The sequence below is a fragment of the Pleurodeles waltl genome, chromosome 10 (assembly GCF_031143425.1).
Source record: "Pleurodeles waltl isolate 20211129_DDA chromosome 10, aPleWal1.hap1.20221129, whole genome shotgun sequence".
Classification (NCBI taxonomy): domain Eukaryota; kingdom Metazoa; phylum Chordata; class Amphibia; order Caudata; family Salamandridae; genus Pleurodeles; species Pleurodeles waltl.
Window position 1 is genome coordinate 829,902,613 of NC_090449.1, and position 16,882 is coordinate 829,919,494.

General features: G+C 42.2%; 1 protein-coding gene across 2 annotated transcripts in view; it reads right to left on the reverse strand.

Moving 5' to 3' along the window:
* The window catches only part of LANCL2 (LanC like glutathione S-transferase 2), a 233,752-nt gene that overhangs the window by 153,708 nt on the left and 63,162 nt on the right, over positions 1–16,882 (reverse strand). For both annotated transcript variants that reach the window (XM_069211503.1, XM_069211502.1), the window contains exon 4: positions 12,003–12,150. In XM_069211503.1, coding sequence (XP_069067604.1) covers positions 12,003–12,150 — 148 coding nt within the window. The remainder of the gene's footprint in view (positions 1–12,002; positions 12,151–16,882) is intronic.

A 16,882-nucleotide genomic window follows, 5' to 3' on the forward strand; every position in this document is an offset into this window, starting at 1 on the left:
GGCATTTTTCAAACCAAAGGGCATCACTCTGAATTAATGTACCTCAAGAGTAGAAAAAAGCAGATCTCTCTTTGGCACCCTCAGTCAAGGCGATCTGCCAATACCCTGATGTGAGATCAAAAGTACTGAGGAATTTAGCAGTGCCTAACCTGTCTATGAGCTCATCAGCTAGGGGGATGAGGTGAACGTCAGTTTTAATGACTGACTTGAGACCCCGGTAATCCACGCAGAACCTAAGTTCTGGCTTGGCACCGGGTGGGGCAGCCTTTGGTACCAGCACCACAGGGATGAACAAGGGTCTGCTGGATTTCTCAATTAACCCTAGGGCCAACATCTTGGCAACTTCATCCTTGACACTGGCCTTCACCCTGTCTGACAACCAGTAAATTTTATTCTTTACAGGGGGACTGTCTCGTGGGTCAATATCATGGACACACAAGTGTGTGAGTCCAGGGGTGAGGAAAAACAGGGGGGGAGTACTGCTCCAACAAATGGTAGCAGTCACTCGCTGGTCTAGGGTCAGGGAGTCAGAGAGATTGACACCCTCCACAGACCCATCACCTTCTTGGGCAGAGAGGAGGTCGGGGAGAGGTTCACTCTTCTTTTCACACCCTCATCTGTCATCAGAAGCATGCTGACTTCAGTCCTCTCAAAAAGAGGCTTCAGCCTATTCATATGGAGCACTCTGAAGGGGTTCCTAAGGGACTCAAGGTTCATTAAGTAAGTGGCCTCCACTTTACATACTTTTATCTCATATGGGTCAGTCCAGCTGTCCTGGAGAGCTCTAGGCTTTACTGGCTCCATCACCCAAACTTTGTCTCCAGGCTGAAACTCCACCAGGGTGGTCTTCTGGTCATACCAGCGTTTCATGACCTCTTGACTGGCCTTGAGGTTGTTCTTGGCCTTCTTCCAGAAGTGGTGCATCTGGTTGCGGCAGTCCAGCATGTAGCTGACCACATCCTGAGGGAGGGGTGCCTTGGGAGCTTTCTCCCATCCCTCTTTCACAATGCTTACGGGTCTCCTGACAGGGTACCCATAGAGAAGCTCAAAGGGACTGAACCCTGCCCCTTCTGGGGTACCTCTCTATAGGCAAGAGGACGTCCCACTAACGCCTCAGGGAGGCCTGTGATCATGCCCTTCAAGGTCTTGTTGAATCTCTCCACAAGCCCTTCTGATTGAGGATAATAAGGTGTGGTGAACTAGTAGGTCACCCCACACGCATCCCACATGGACTTCATGTATGCAGACATGACGTTTGTGCCTCTGTCAGACACAATCTCTTTTGGGAATCCCACATGGGTAAAGATCCCTATCAGAGTTCTGGTCACCACTGGTGCAGTCACTGTCCTCAGAGGGATTGCCGCTGGATAGTGGGTGGCATGATCCACCAAAACCAGGATTAACCTGTTGCCAAGGGCAGTTCTGGGATACAATGGACCAATGATGTCGATGCCCACCCTTTCAAAGGGGGTGTCAAAGACGGGGAGTGGGATCAGGGGGGCCTTGAGCCTATTTCCTGTCTTTCCACTGGCTTGGCAGGTAGGACAGGACCTACAGAATGCATCAGAGGCCGTCTGCATTCGGGACCAATAGAAGTGGGTGACAAGCCTGGCAAAGGTCTTGTCTTGCCCTAAATGTCCTGCCAGGGGAATGTTGTGAGCCAGGACCAGTAGGAAGGCCTGCTAACACTGGGGGACCACCAGCACATGTGCTGCCCCAGCCTCCGGTACCTTAGGCTCACTGTAAAGGAGATAATTCTCCCAATAGATAAGGTGATCACCAGAGGCTTCACCTGCTGCTTGGGCGGAGGCCTGTTGCCTCAAGCCCACAAGAGTGGGACACACTCTCTGCGCCTTGCAGAATTCTTCCCTGTTTGCCCCACCCTCAGCCTGCCAGCCAGCAAGCTCAGGTAGGTCTCCCAGGGCAGCAATGTCCTCCCTGGTTGGCTCAGGGGCCTCGCCCTCAGGGACCCTGTCAACCACTGCAGGAACTTCTGGGACCGGCTTCCCGCACCCCATGCACCTCTCCTTGGCAGCTGACTGGGTTTTTCTTCCAGGCTCCAGGCGCCCTTGACTCCCCTCCCGGGCAGCCATGGACATGTGGCCATGCAGACCCACTCAAGCAACCCCATTATCTTCAAGTGAGACCTTAGCTCTACCTCCCTCCAGGGTGCTCAAGGTCATTGCCTAACAGACAATCAACAGCCCTGGCAAGACATACAGCTACTTTCAGGGTACCAGAGATTACCCCCCCACTCAAAGGGAACCAGAGCTACCAGTAGGTGGCTCTCACAATTGTCGGCGACTATGACTTGGTGGAATGTGTTCAGTAGGACCTGCTCTGCTGACACCAGCAGACCCTTGACAGTAGTCATGCTGGCTCCTGTGTCACGCAGAGCCTACACATGTTGCCCATTAATGGTGACCCACTGCCTATACTTGGAAATATTGACAGGCATGTGGTCTTTTGGCATCATTTCTGTATCACACAGAAACACAAGGGTTACCTCTTTCTGTTCCCCAAAACTAACTAGGACTACTTCCTCCCCGAGCGCTACACTAGCCAACCCAGGTGTCTTCCCTCCAGTGAGGGGCTGTGCCCTCTTTGGACATCTGGAGTCGCCCTTAGAGTGACCATACTTAGAGCACTCTATGCATTGGGGTACAAACCTCCCTGTCTTATGGTCAATGAACCCTTTCTTTTTAGGATCAGACTGGGAAGGTTACCACTAGTCCTGTGGGAATTATTTGGGGGGCCTTTAGAGAACTCCTTATTTTTAAGTTTTTCTCCCCCCTCTTTCTTCTGTTGGGAACCCTGACCACCTTTGTGGTTGTTCCCCCCAGATACCTTTCTGGACACTGGTGCTAACCCAGAGGTCTGCCTCCTCAGCAGGCTTCCTGGGATCAGTCAACTTACTGTCAACTAGGTGCTGGCGCAACTCTGTATAACAAATATTGAGCATATGCTTTCTCAGGGTCAGATTGTACAAACCCATATAATCATTTACTTTACTGCCCTGCACCCAGCCATTCAGTGCCTTACTGGAAAAATTAATAAAGTCTACCCTGGTTTGGGTGTCGAGCTTGCTACTGTCCCTCAATATTTGGCAATACTTTTCAGGGGTCAGTCCAAATTTAGCAATCAAAATGGCTGTCATGAGCGTGTACTTGTTCTGGTCCCCAACTTCTAATGTCAGAAGTGTGTCCCTCCCAAGTATTGGCGTGTGTTTCCACAAGCACGCCCCCATTGCTCTTCAGGAACCCCAAACGCCCTCAGTGCAACTTCATATGCTTAAAACCACTTAACAATGTAATCTCCCATCACATAACTTAGCCCACATCCTTGGGTATAAAAACCATTTTGTCTCCAGCATGTCCTGATTGTATGTTGCCACCATCACTGCTGGACTCAGACTGCCTAGAGTTGAGCTCCAGCTCTTTCAGACTCAGTTGATGAGGCAAGATGAGTTTCTTTTCAGCCAAGGCCCTTTCAGCCTCAACTTGTTTGGCTTCTTTTTCAGCCTCTTTTTCTGCTCTCCTCTCCTCCGCCTCTATTTTTAATCTTGCCAACTGCAGCTAGAAGTCTCTCTCCTCCCTCCTTTCCACTACGGTCAGGCCGTGACTTGAGACACTGCTCCTTGGTTTAGCAGGGGCCACAAATCAAGGGGTGTCATCCCCCATTGCTGTTGGCAGCTCCTCGGAAGAGCCTTCCACTTGCTCTCCCAACTCATCATGCTCTTATGAGCGGGCTTCTGCCCAGGCCCTCAATGCCTTTTGGTACTCCTCCTTCTTGGAGACATCACGGGTGGGTACCCCATCCCTTTGCAAAAGCCCTTCAACTGGTTTACTGTGTATCCCCCCAGCTTAGCTAGGTCAAACTCCCCAGCTCCACTTGTGGACCCAGCCAGAGACATGATGTATAGGATTGATTAAAGAGTGTCAAGCAGGAAAATTGTAGCAAAAAGAAGACAAATCAAATTGACCTTTAACGGTGGGTAGGTAGTGTACATGTAACTTTGTATGGCACTGCACATACAAGTCCTATCAATCCCACAGAACACCAATGTTAGAAATGGGGTCTCTAGTTGGCAGAGGTATACACCCTTGTCCAAGTAGGGACCACAATCCTAGTCAGGGTAAGTCACAATCCAATCCAAATTATCCTGTGCCCACCCTCTGGTAGCGTGGCATTGAGCAGTCAGGTTTAGTTTAGAAGGCAGTGTGTAAAGTATTTGTACAATAAATCATAAAGTAACACAGTGGAAACACCACAAAAATACACCACAGAGGTTTAGAAAAATAGGTAATATGTATCTGAATAAAATAAGGTAAAAACGACAAAGATCCAAAAAGCACAAGTTGAAATATCACTTTTAAAAGGTTTAAAAATGTCTCAATCCTTAGAAATAAACAGGTGTCTCTTTGTTACACACAGTACCTGGTATGCGTAAACAATAACGACGCATACAGACTGCAGAGAAGATGCGTGGAAAAATAAGGTGGTGAGCAGTCGTAAAGTGTGCAGAGTCCTAAAACCAGCAAAAACAGTGTCATAAAAGTGGAGGGAGGCAGGCAAAATGTTGGGGGATGACCACCCTAAGGCTGTCAGGTCTAACAAGTTACATCTTGAGTAGGTCATAGATTGTGTGGATTATGCAGGTAATATTTTCTGTTATGTACAAATACTGAACCCAGTTAGGGAAACAAAAACAACTAATGTAAAGTGAAAATAAACTGAAATCTATAGCATTCAGAACAAATAGAAATAAAGAAAGAATGCATTATATGTTTGCTAGCACCTCAATTTGTTAGGAGGAAAATTCAGTAAAACACTGTGGAAATTAAATGGCAAATGGTCAGTGGATGACGAATTCTCTAGCGTGTTGTTTATGTATGTGTCTTACTTTTTTGTAAAGACAAAAAGTCACTGCTGTGTGTATACACATGACCATTTTTTAAGTTTGATTTACTGAAGTAATTGTACAAAGATATAGCCACTAAGTAAGTCACGCTCAACTTTTTGGCTAGAGTACCAGTCACAGAGTGATCACTCTACGTTCATCAACAATTGGATGATTGTAACTGTCAACAACATACTCAATATTGAATTTTAGAAGAGGAGTTGTCTAAGGTTATATCAAGAGATGCAGTCTTTGTTTTCTTTTGCACTGCGCAAATATTATTGATGGCAGCCTTGGCCCTAAAATCTCCTCACAAGCATGGGTAGCATGCATGATACCCTGCTCACAAAACATCTGACTACGCACCCTAGTGAGGTAAGCTCCGTCTTTGGTGCAGCACTTACAGTCAGAGGGAATATCTGGTCGTGTGGTAAGGAGATAAGTACACAAAGGGCCATTCACCTACAGTGCATACATTAACTCAGTAACTCAACAGTGCATGAACTAGCAACAGCACAGTACAGAAGGAAATGGACCAGTGGTTCCTGCATAGTATTTTTTAGCTGATCTGTCTGCAATGTGTGTATGACCGGTAGCTTGCTGCTGTTCAGGTTATAGCTGTGCTCTTCCACAAGTTGATAGAAGAGTGACAGGACCAGCTGGACATGTCTTTCACATTAGAAAAATTGCCAATAAAGGCTAGCCTGCAAGGCTTTGGGCCCTGCTGGATGCCACCATCCCTCAAAGTTCTATAAAACATTTGGTATTTGTGTCCCTGATTCAACTCAGAGACTGTAGGAAAAGGCCCATTTTTGCATTTTTAAGTCTGCACTGCCAATCTGCTAACCTGGCAGAAGTGCGTGAACTCTGACTCTTAAAACATGTCAAAATTGGCAAATACTCCTATTTCGCGTATTTAACTGACTCGCAAATTCCTAGTATTTAGTACAAAGTATACCCAGGGCCTGTTAGTTAAATGTCACTAGTGGACTGCAGCACACATTGTGCCACCACAAAAGTGACAGTGCAACATGACTGCAGGGATACTATTGTATTTTGTCAATGCAGTTTTAAAACTGCAAATTCGACTGTCAAAATAATCCCTTTTGACAGGCATAAACCCTCCTTTTAACTATTAGTAAGTCACCTCTAAGTGGACCTTAGGAAACACCTAAAAAGTTAATTCTTGGCCTCTTTAAAATATTTATTACAAGCCTAATTAATTGGTAATCTAATTTGTACTAAATATTTAACAAAGTGTACTTTTAAAAAGTCCCTTTTACCCTGCCTAGAGCCTGTATAAGCCAATTTTCATGAGCTACCTGCTGTCCCCAGGAACGTAATAGCTCCTTGATAAGGAGTGTGCTTGCTCCCAGAGGCTAGACACATGTATTGGGTGTGGGGAGGTGTTCTGTTTGTCTGACAGGATGACCATCTGTGAAGTGCCTAGAAACCTAATTAGCTTCAAGGAGGCCTACACTTTTACAGACAGATGGTGTTCACACCTAGGCCTGCCCCCTCTTTTGTCCTAGTAAGCTAGGTACCAATCCCAGCGGGATCAGAGCTGTCTCAAGAACGACTTTTGAGTGACTACAAATGAGGGGTTGCTCATTTCCCTGGTGGGCACAGGAGCTTCGCACACAGAGGAAGAAAAGGTTCTGCCATATTAAACAGAAAGGGGTACTGTGGGATTCTTTACATTAGGGAACACAGAAACCGCTGCAAAATGGGTAGGGTTACCCCTGGGAACTTTTTCTCTATGGGTTACATAAGGGCCATGATTTACTCCTATCCACAGGCTAGTGCCAGGCATAAATGTGACACCTGGTCCTTCTATTCGACTCACATTCCATTGTGGTCAGACTCAAAACGTACCCAAATTGTCAGTAATCCTTTTTTGTGATATTCTTATTAAAATCTTTAAAACTTTAAAAATTTACATCTCCGGTTCATATCTCGGATTCCACGTATTGGATTTTTGTTGTTTTGGTGTCACTTTGTTCATTAAATTAGTCTTTATTTTTTAATTGTAGTGCAAGTTTTATTGTGTTGTGGTTTCAACTTTTTAACTTTTTTGGTGCTTCCAAATGCTTTACACCTTTTCTTAAGTGAAGCCTGTCTGCTCTTTGCCAAGGCTACCAGGGGTTGAGATTAGGTTTACATTAGTGAAATCTTTACTGGACTTAATAAGACTAGTGACTTTAATACTTGAGGTGGACAACTAGTCACTCCAAATAATATTCTACTTTCTCACATGGCCCTTTATGAAAATGGCTCACTGCTGCTCCACCAGACCAGTGGTGACTAACAGCCACAATTACGCTGATTCTAAATCAGGATAACTACCCTTTGGAGGTCACATTCTAATATTTGATATCTTGAATGATAATGATTCTTGACTATAAAATGCTTACCAAGGTAATAACAAACTGAATGGAAAAATGTAGGTCTTCCAGATTAATGCTGACCAACCAGGCCTGAAGAAAGTAGGACACAATGGGATAATATAAGAAGACCTTTGATGGCGCTACTTAGATCTGGCAACTCAGAGGAAGACTTTAGCAGGGCCAAGACGCCTATTTATAGAGGTTGTCCTAAAGTGGATGAAGTTCCCTTAGATTAGTGGGTAGCATGTGAAGCTCTAGTCAAAGTTAGGCTCAATAGGATATTGTAAGCTGTGGAGGAGAGGGGGTGATTCGAAGTTGCGCCCTTAATCTTCATCCTGGCAATAGAAAACCTGGTGGAAATGATCAGACAATAAGGATATACAGCTTAGTTAGAGGCAAAAGACAACCAAATATCCCTTGTTATGGAATATGTGTTCACTGAATGTGTCTAAACATGGACATGTGGCTCAAGAGCCGTGTGTCTGTCCTTGAGGGCAACAGTGAGGTCTCAGGATACAAGTTGACACTCTTAAAACAAAATGGTTTAGTTGAACCCCCCCAAGGCACGAAGGGTCTCCTCTTTATTTAAACTAAAATAAAGTCTCTAGGCTTTTGGATAACACAAGATGCAAAGATGCAAATCACCTTTCAATATTAACAACTTTGAGAGATGATACAAATAGATGTCTATTCTATCACTGTCTTTCAAGGGAAGGAACTGTTTTTCTGTGCTTAAATATACCATTAACAATACAGGACTGGGATGTTAAGAAAAACACATTTTACTATTTATATACATCCACTGCAAATGTAGTAAAAGACCCTAGGTGCTACGGGATGAAGAAGGATGTTCTCCGACTAGATCTATATTATTATGCAGCTAATTTATTTTGTATTATTAGTAGATGACTCCAAAGAAATCAGGCATGGGGTTGGGTTCAGGCAACCAGAGAGACATGAGCCTTGCATAACTAGACTGAGCTGTCTTTTTATAAGTGTACTGACTTGAATAGAAAGACAATGGGCCTGATTTAGATATTAGTGGGCGGGGTATTCCGTCACAACGGTGACGGATATCCTACCTGCTGAAATCTAAATCCCATAGGACATATTAGGATTTAGATTTCGCCAAAAGGATATCCGTCAACGTTATGATGGAGTAACTCGTCTGCCAATATATAAATCAGGCCCAATGTTGCAATGTCACACTCCTTAATGGAGCTGAATCTGTTAGATTTTCCTGCTTAGATAGCCAACTATGATCTCAGGAGGGAGCTGAGAAAGATCACTTCTTTTAGGTGTATCATAGACTTTGCTGAAGGGATAAATAAGAACTGTTAAGATATATGAAAGGTAAGAGTTCTGATATGGTTTTCCTAGTTCTTGGGGTGCTGACTGGGACTGAAGATGCTCATTGCTACCTGGAGATAATAATTTTCATTACTGTCTGGGACCACTGACATTCATTACTGCTTGAGACCACTGATGACCATGGCTGTCTCGGAAAACTGGTTCTTATTATTGCCATGTACTATTGAGGCTCATTACTGATTGAAGTCATTGATGTTCTTTACCGCCATTGGCTACTGAAGTTCATTACTGCCTGCAAGGTCACTTATGCTCATTATAGCCTACAGCCAGTGGTAATCATCAATACATAATGCACATTACTGTCTGGGAAAATGAATATCATCAATGGCTCCATACATTGATATTCATTACTTCCTGACTACAAGGATAAGCATTATTGCTTGGGGCCATTGATGATTGTTACAACTAGGACCATTGAGGTAAATTACTGCCAGGGGCCAGTGAGATGAATTGCTTTCTGGGGCCATTAATGAGCATTACCGCTTGGAGTCACAGGTGTTCCTTGCTTCCTGGAGTCACTGAGGTTCATTACTGCCAAGGGCCACGAAGTCCTATTAATTCTTGAGGCCAATGCGTGTCCTTAGCACTGGTGTCACTCATAGTCATTAATGATTCAGCTACTGAGCTTCACTATGCCTCCGGCCACCGGGATTCGTTTATGTCTGAGTCAACTGAGGTTCATTAATGCAAGTAGTGCCTGTTTGTCTGCTGGCCTGTGTGCATGGGTGCTTACAGGTGTTCTGAACATTGTCTGCATGGGTATTTGAAGGTATATTGCTCGCATCATATATGTATGTCAATTTATGATCTATTTCAATGTCTTATGGCTCTCATGTGTCTGTGTGCAAGTGCATGTGCACTTAAAAAACATAATCCTATTGGCTTTGTCGATGCATCTATTACTTGTCTGGTCTAAATGTGAACTTAATCTAAAGCATATATCTAGCAACCTTTAATGAAGGCTACTAATTCCTCATGAGAATACAGGAGCACTCTCAGGAGATAAGTGAGCAGAGGGACAGGCCCTAATTTGTTTCTCTGTTTGAGATGTCTCCTGACTCTCAGAGAAAATCTGCTCAGCACCTCCATAGCCAGTTCCTTTCATCTACCCCCAAAGAATCTGTGTGCTGTCATACGAAAGGATGCTCACTAGTGTCTGTGAATGGGGCTGATCTCACCTTCAGTAGCCCCTAAATGTCTGGTGCCATGCAAGGTTAGTACTATTATGAGCACATTACATTTGGCAATCAGATTTCTCTAGCTAACCCCATCCCCACTTCCCTTGTTCGAATTTAAATCTATAATGTGTGACGGCTGTCATCAAAGCGAAGAAAATTATGTCCACATTAGAAGAACAGAAAATGTCAGCCATCCCTGAGCCTGCCTGACTTTATCTGACTGTCCTCCCTCAACCAACTTCAGTCCTCCTCACTTAGCCAGTAACCTCAATGTGGAATAGTCTTATATTTGTATCAATTTCTCTGATTAATGTGTCTGATTTAGGAGATGCTGCAGGCATTGGTGTGACATCAAAGGAATTACATTTTCTTTACACTAGTTTACAAAAGCTAATTACACAATGACCACTTTTTGTATCCCTATTTACCCTAAGAGCCTTTTTGCTCTTAGGTAAGCACAGGTATGTACCAACTTACCAGTTTGAATGGGGAGAACAGAAAAGGAATGGCCCCCTCATCTCTCTCAAATCACCTAACAGAAAGTGTGCTAGGCACGCAACAAGTCCTACTAGACTGTCAGAAATTGTAATTTATAATTGTGAGTTAGTGGCAACTTTTTGTCCTGAATGTGCAGATACACGAAATCCACATAGTTATATATAATGATTTAATTGAAGCCAATTTCAGTGCAGAATAAATGTAACAATATTATCTCAGATATCAAAACAACTGTAACAAACGTCAATCCACAGAACATAACAATTATGGAAACAGACAGCAACGAAAGTGGTACTTATGGATCCCTACATGCCTAATGTTAGCATCAAAAGACTGACATCATATGAATGTTCAGTATTTGGATGTTACTTGCACATGCATAACTGAACATTATTTATTTTCCAGTCCTTAGCCTGCCTCCGAGACAAGGCTGAATTATGCCCGTCGCCACGTCATCAATGAGATTGGTGCAATTCCAATGAGAACCGCTCCATTCCGCAATCCAAAGATCTGCCCTCTCCTCGAGAGAGCTGTGAGCAATCAATTAATATGATTCAAACCACTAATGCTTGGAAAAAAATCAGTCTTGTGATTCATAATGTCAGTTGGGAAGTAAAGCATGAAAATTCACTTACATATTCACATTGAACTCATTATGCCTTTCTCTAAGTGACAAGCATTCAAACAAATATATGAACCAAAAGCATCAAACCAGAAATTACTGAAGATAGCACATATATTACATATCAATTAAACCCAAATGTCTATGAGATAATTAGGGATTGTAAAGGTTAATATGGCCTAAGACCTTTATGAGAAAATAAGCAAGTGCACAACACCAGAAGTTCATTACCTAGACCCTTATTATATGTTGCACAGTAGTGGAGGGTGCAACAGCCAGAATTTTTAGAAATATATTTTCCAAAGCATAACATGAGCAAAGAAAGTGCCAACTCCAACATCCCAAATGTATACTCTCAATTCAACATGCCTGTCCCATGTGGCCGATTTCATTTGTGGTCCCGAAGCCTGGGGCTTCTGCTGTGGCTGGGGCTTCTGATACGGCCAGCGGCCATATTTTAGGTGGAATAGGGGTGGGGTACAGGTGCACCTGTCATCCCTGAGCTCTCATGTGGTCCAGAGCTTTTGCTGCTTAAGATGGTGGATGCAGGGCACAGAAGTGGCAGCAAGGATGGGGGAGCACAGACAGCTCTGCTGTTGTGTTTCAGGGGACAGGCAGGTTTCAGGTTGTGCTCCCTGCAAGTAGTCACTGCCCTCAGCAGACGTCAGTCACAAGCCCAGTCAGCTTTTACTGCTTGTGAAGTTTCAGCTATTACACTTGGATCTAGTGTTTACAGACCTGAGGTTACCTGGCCCTTCTTTGCAGATCCTGAAGCTTTGTGTTCAGAAGTCCTGACTCACTTGGAATCAGGCAAAGCAGTTTCAAGCTAGAAGACACCCCTCCGCCTGACTCAAATTAAGGAATGTAGTCAGTAATTCAAAGGCTCTGTACAGGAGTGCATTCTTCACAATGTCCTTGATTGAACATATACTTCATAACAGTTAAATTTTATCAAGTATAAGAATCTATTTAACAGATGTATTTCACATTTTAAATGTTGATACTTCAAGTTATACTACAGTTTTAGAAGAAGAAAAGTTCCTGACCTCTTTAATAGTTTCCTGGGGTACAGTATCTGGGCTAATTTCGGTATTTAAGTACAGCAAAGCATACAGATACCCTGCTCTGCCATACAGCAACTCATCTGGAAGATCACCATCTGGGTTCACTACCGACTTGTGGAGCTGTAGAAGCCTATGCAAAAGACAAGGAACAATGTAAATCACAATCAATCCAGAAAAAAACCCATAAATAATAATTAGATAAATCATGTTTGCCCCGAAAGGGTGTATTCAAGATTAAATAAAAAATGTACTTACTGGCACAATCTCCTCAGTGCCATTTTGTTTAAGTAGGCACCATTCCCAGAATCCAAGACTTTCAGGGCCATTTGTGTGGTGTGATAGTGGATCTTGAGCACAAGGTGTACCTGTCCATTCAACTTAAACGTGACCTGAGTAGGCAGACTCGTAGGGGACATAAAACAGTAGCCAGCGTGTCACCTGAATTGTTATGTGAGGGTGCAGGTACAATCTGAGGCTGCTAGACAAATGTTTAACATATAAGGCACTGGACTTGAACATGGTATACCTCTCAAAGTGTTAAAATGCTTGGCTAAAACCTTATTTTTAATCTTCTCATGCCTCATGAAAAATCTCAGGGGTGTCTCACAGGGCAGTAGTACTTATCATAGGCTTAAACAAATAAGAACTGCATATCTATAAAATCTTTAGTATACAACTGGTAGATGCAGCACCACCGGCTTGAGTCATGAATCAACACTAGGACAAATTACTTTCAAATGTATCCATCCACAGATTCTGAGCCCACGGGTCCTAAAATTAGGGCCTGTCATCAAGTGAGAGATTGTGCCAAAAAAGCAGAACCCTACATATTTAGAATTATCAGGGTTTGGCATAGTATAAGAGAGGGCAAGCCAGAAGACAGAGAGAGGAGGAAGACAACTTAAGCACTGTGGGAATGCAATGTTGTACTTAGCTGCTCATGCATTTCATGAGTGCTGGCATACACAGTTGGAAGTACAAACTGTGGATATCTCTGGCCTCTGTCTGTTTTGTGCCTTTCCCTAAGACAGCCCTGTATTAGGACAAGACTGTCATAAGCAATATGTATTTGCAAGAGTAAACCCTTTCGCAAATGACATATTTGATGGGATCTGAGTATGTGATTTCCCAGAATAACAAATTCATGGTATACGAACGCTGAGAAAAGATTTTGCCAGAACTATTTAATCAAAATGATGAATGGCATACACCATGTGAGAGAAACCAAGCCATCGAATATCTTTTTTATGTTGACCTTTACAGCTTCCTATACGGTGTATTTGCCATTAGTCTCGTAAAAAGATATTTTTATTGTTTGGAAAGATCATTTTCTACTTTATCCCCCGCCCCACTGGACACCTACATTCCATTTTGCACATAGGCAAATTATTTTTTCCAATCTTTCTTAGTTAAGATCAGAAAAAATGTTTTGTTAACCGGACAAAAAAAGTCAAATGTATGCATGTAGGCAGATGGCAATTGTCTGATTTCTAAAGCAGCTGTGTGTATTACACCCCTGCTTGTAATTCAGTGATTTACTGCATGCGAGCAACTGCCAACAATACCAATAAGCAGTTACCGATACTCATTACGGTAAAATAAATTAAAAAGGAACTTTGGCAGTGGCACTGTTATTTTCCATTTTGTTGCTAAATCTGTGTGAAGGTAAAAATGTGTAAATAAAACATCGTAAGTAAAAGAACTCAAGCAAATGAATGGTGCATTTACTTAATCTTTTCATCTTGTGAAATGTCAAATCACATTTAATTTATATGAAATCAGGAATAGGTTAATAAGTAAATACATGGCTACTTTGCTCCACGTACATTGGTCACCAAGTTTTGACCACAAGATTTCAGTTAACCTCAGTGAGGATTTGTAGTATTCATTTGCTCAAATTAATATTGTGCTGGAAAATCTAAGACTAGCTATCCATTAATTAGTGTGCAACATATGTATGATTACAGCAAAAAGGCCAAACATGGATTTGGCATGCAAAAAGCACTGCATTGGTACCAACAAAGGGTGATTGCAAAGTTTAAAATGATTAAATGGGCATGGAAACTTAAATATCCCTTCCTTTACATAGATACGATTTCTCCTAAGAAAGGTCAAGGATTTATTGGGCATTGCCACAAATCTTTCCTCTACCTCCAATCTGAATCTGTCAAAGAGTTATAGAAATAAAACGATTATGTATACTTCTGACAGCTCTCTTTCTGTCTGTCTGTTACTCTGTCCCTCTATGCATGTCTGTAAATGTGTTGTGTGGGACTGTATGTTCACCTGCACGTTAGTTGTTTGGTGTAAGCCTCTGTCTGCAAGACATGTTGGAATGAGTAAAGGACTTTGCTCCTGCCTGCCACTGCGTGCCACTTACCATAGGTTGAAGGCAGTATTGCTCTTGTTTTGCTGTCTCGTAAGTGGTTTGGCTGCCTATACATCACTTCCTGTTCTTGTCTGAGAAGCACCGGCCAAGTACACTTTAATTACGTCTGGATAGTTTTTCTGTTGTTTCGACTGACGATTTTTTGTTTGTTTCTTGCCTATATGGTGCTTTCATGTTTTATACAGCGGGACTGCCGATCGAGTTACGGCTGTATAAAACTTGAAAGCATGACTGAAAAACAAAACAATGATAAGTAACTATTACTTGTCATTGTTTGTTTTTTGTTTGTCAGTCATGATCATGGCGCTTTCAAGCTTTATGCCTGCTTAGTTTCACATTTCTCTGTGCCCCACAAATACTTTTCATGAACAATTCCAAATAGTGCATTCCCTATAATCAGCTTTCATCAGTTTTCCACGATGGAAAAACGTTTTTATTTTACTTAGGAGGATTCTGAAGCAAAGATACACGAGCAAGTGCCCAGATGTCATGTATCGCTCCCTTTCTCAACCACGACTTTTAATGCAACAGTGCTTAGAACATAAGCTCGCAAGTCGAATAGGCACTATGAAACTACAATTCCCAGAATGCAAAGTCGTACTTGCTTAAAGGATAGCACAATCAGAAAGTGTTCCATGTGGGGCGGACTGGAAAGATTATTTAAAGTCACTGATCGAGTCACCGCTGTATAACACTTGAAAGCACTATGAGCGCGACTGAAAAACAAAACAAACAATGACAAGTAACTAACAGTTACTTGTCATTGTTTGTTTTGTTTTTCAAGTTTTATATAGCGGGACTACCCTCTGTACAAAACCTATTTGAAATTCGGTCCGGTTATCAACTTACAACACCAGTAGCTCTAACTCAAGCAAATGCAAGACCTATTGTACTGCAAGTGCTTGTTAGACATGGTATCTAGCTCTCCCCTGGATTTCCTAACAGTGTACTATTCTTAACTTTCTTTGGGCCCTGATTCCTTACAATATTTGCCTTGGTTTATACAGTCCAACGTCTTCTGCTCTCACCATCCCTTGCAGCCTGTCTTCTTCTCCATCTTCCTCCATAAAATGTTGATTTTTGTGGAAAATCATTCTAATCAAAGTGCTCCTCCCTCATACCCTCTCTGTTGTTCGTGCCTTTCCACTCTCCTATTATATCCATCACTTTGATATGACCTCACATGAGTATAAAGCATACCTATTATTTTAGTGAGTGAGTCTAATGAAAAGACAAAGACAAGGAACACATTCTCTGCAAGTCAACATTTACAGAATATATTCTGGCATCCTCCAAAGCATGGTAAAAAGAAGAATTGCCAAAGCTAATAGGTTTGGCTGTGGGTAAAAAATAACAATCACAGTATTGGCCCTCCAGTCCTGGAGCTAATGTGCTTTTCTTTTTAATGGAAGTGCACATGTGACCGGATGAATGTTGTTCTTTACTGTGCAAGAGAATGCAGTTCCTCACAGTGCAAGAGAACCAAAGGATAAAGTGGGCTAACTCAAAGACCTGTTTTCTATGTATATACATATGTGTTTCTTAATTACTTATAAATTGTTTTGATTAGATGACACTGTGTAATTCAAAAGCTGACTGGAGACCAGGTCTAAAAAGAGGGCAGGTGACAGTTTAATTAGGAATACAGCACTCTGTGGCAGCATGAAAAGTTCAGAGGGTGGTGTGATGCCATTAATATAAGGAACCTCAAATGCAATAGGGAAAAAATGAGCCATTAGCCACAGGCCTAGAAAAATCATAAAAATGTTACTAGCCCTGCAGGTCAAGTAACTTGAATTATTTACTTGACCTAACCGTAATGTAATTGACCCGCAAACTGGTGTCAAACTGTGTGATCATTGGCAAATATTTTATTTTACAGAGTCACCTTCTTCTTCATTCTCACATATGTGAGCTCAGCATTTCTGCTGTACAAACCAACACATTTGATCCATGTGTAATAAGAACTTATCCCACGTATAGGGTACACATGATCCCTGACATGAATCTCAGCATACTATTAGCAAAGCAATGAGGGCAGAAGAAGGAGCATTTCTCAGTTCATGTTTAAACACTCACTTTTAATAAATATATTACTAAAGCATGCTGTGGTAGTACACTGTCATTTACAGACAGTAAATTACCAAGAAATGGCCAAAAACCTTCCCACTACCTTGCACCTTTATTGATAAAACTATTTAGTGTATTAACAATAATCTGTGAAAATTGGATTTCAGAAAACATACTTACCATTTGCACATCACCAAGTAAAGTGTTCTGATTTGTTTTCCATCCTATTAAATATTTGTTTCACCAAACAGAAGTACAAAAATGGTCTTTCATAACTACTGAAATATATTTTGAAAGGTCTGTACATTCGACTTACTATCTATTTAAATGTGTGGTGGGAAAAACCTGATACCCTACAGCCTTTCATTTCCCACTCTGTACAGCAGGTCAGACAGTTCACTTT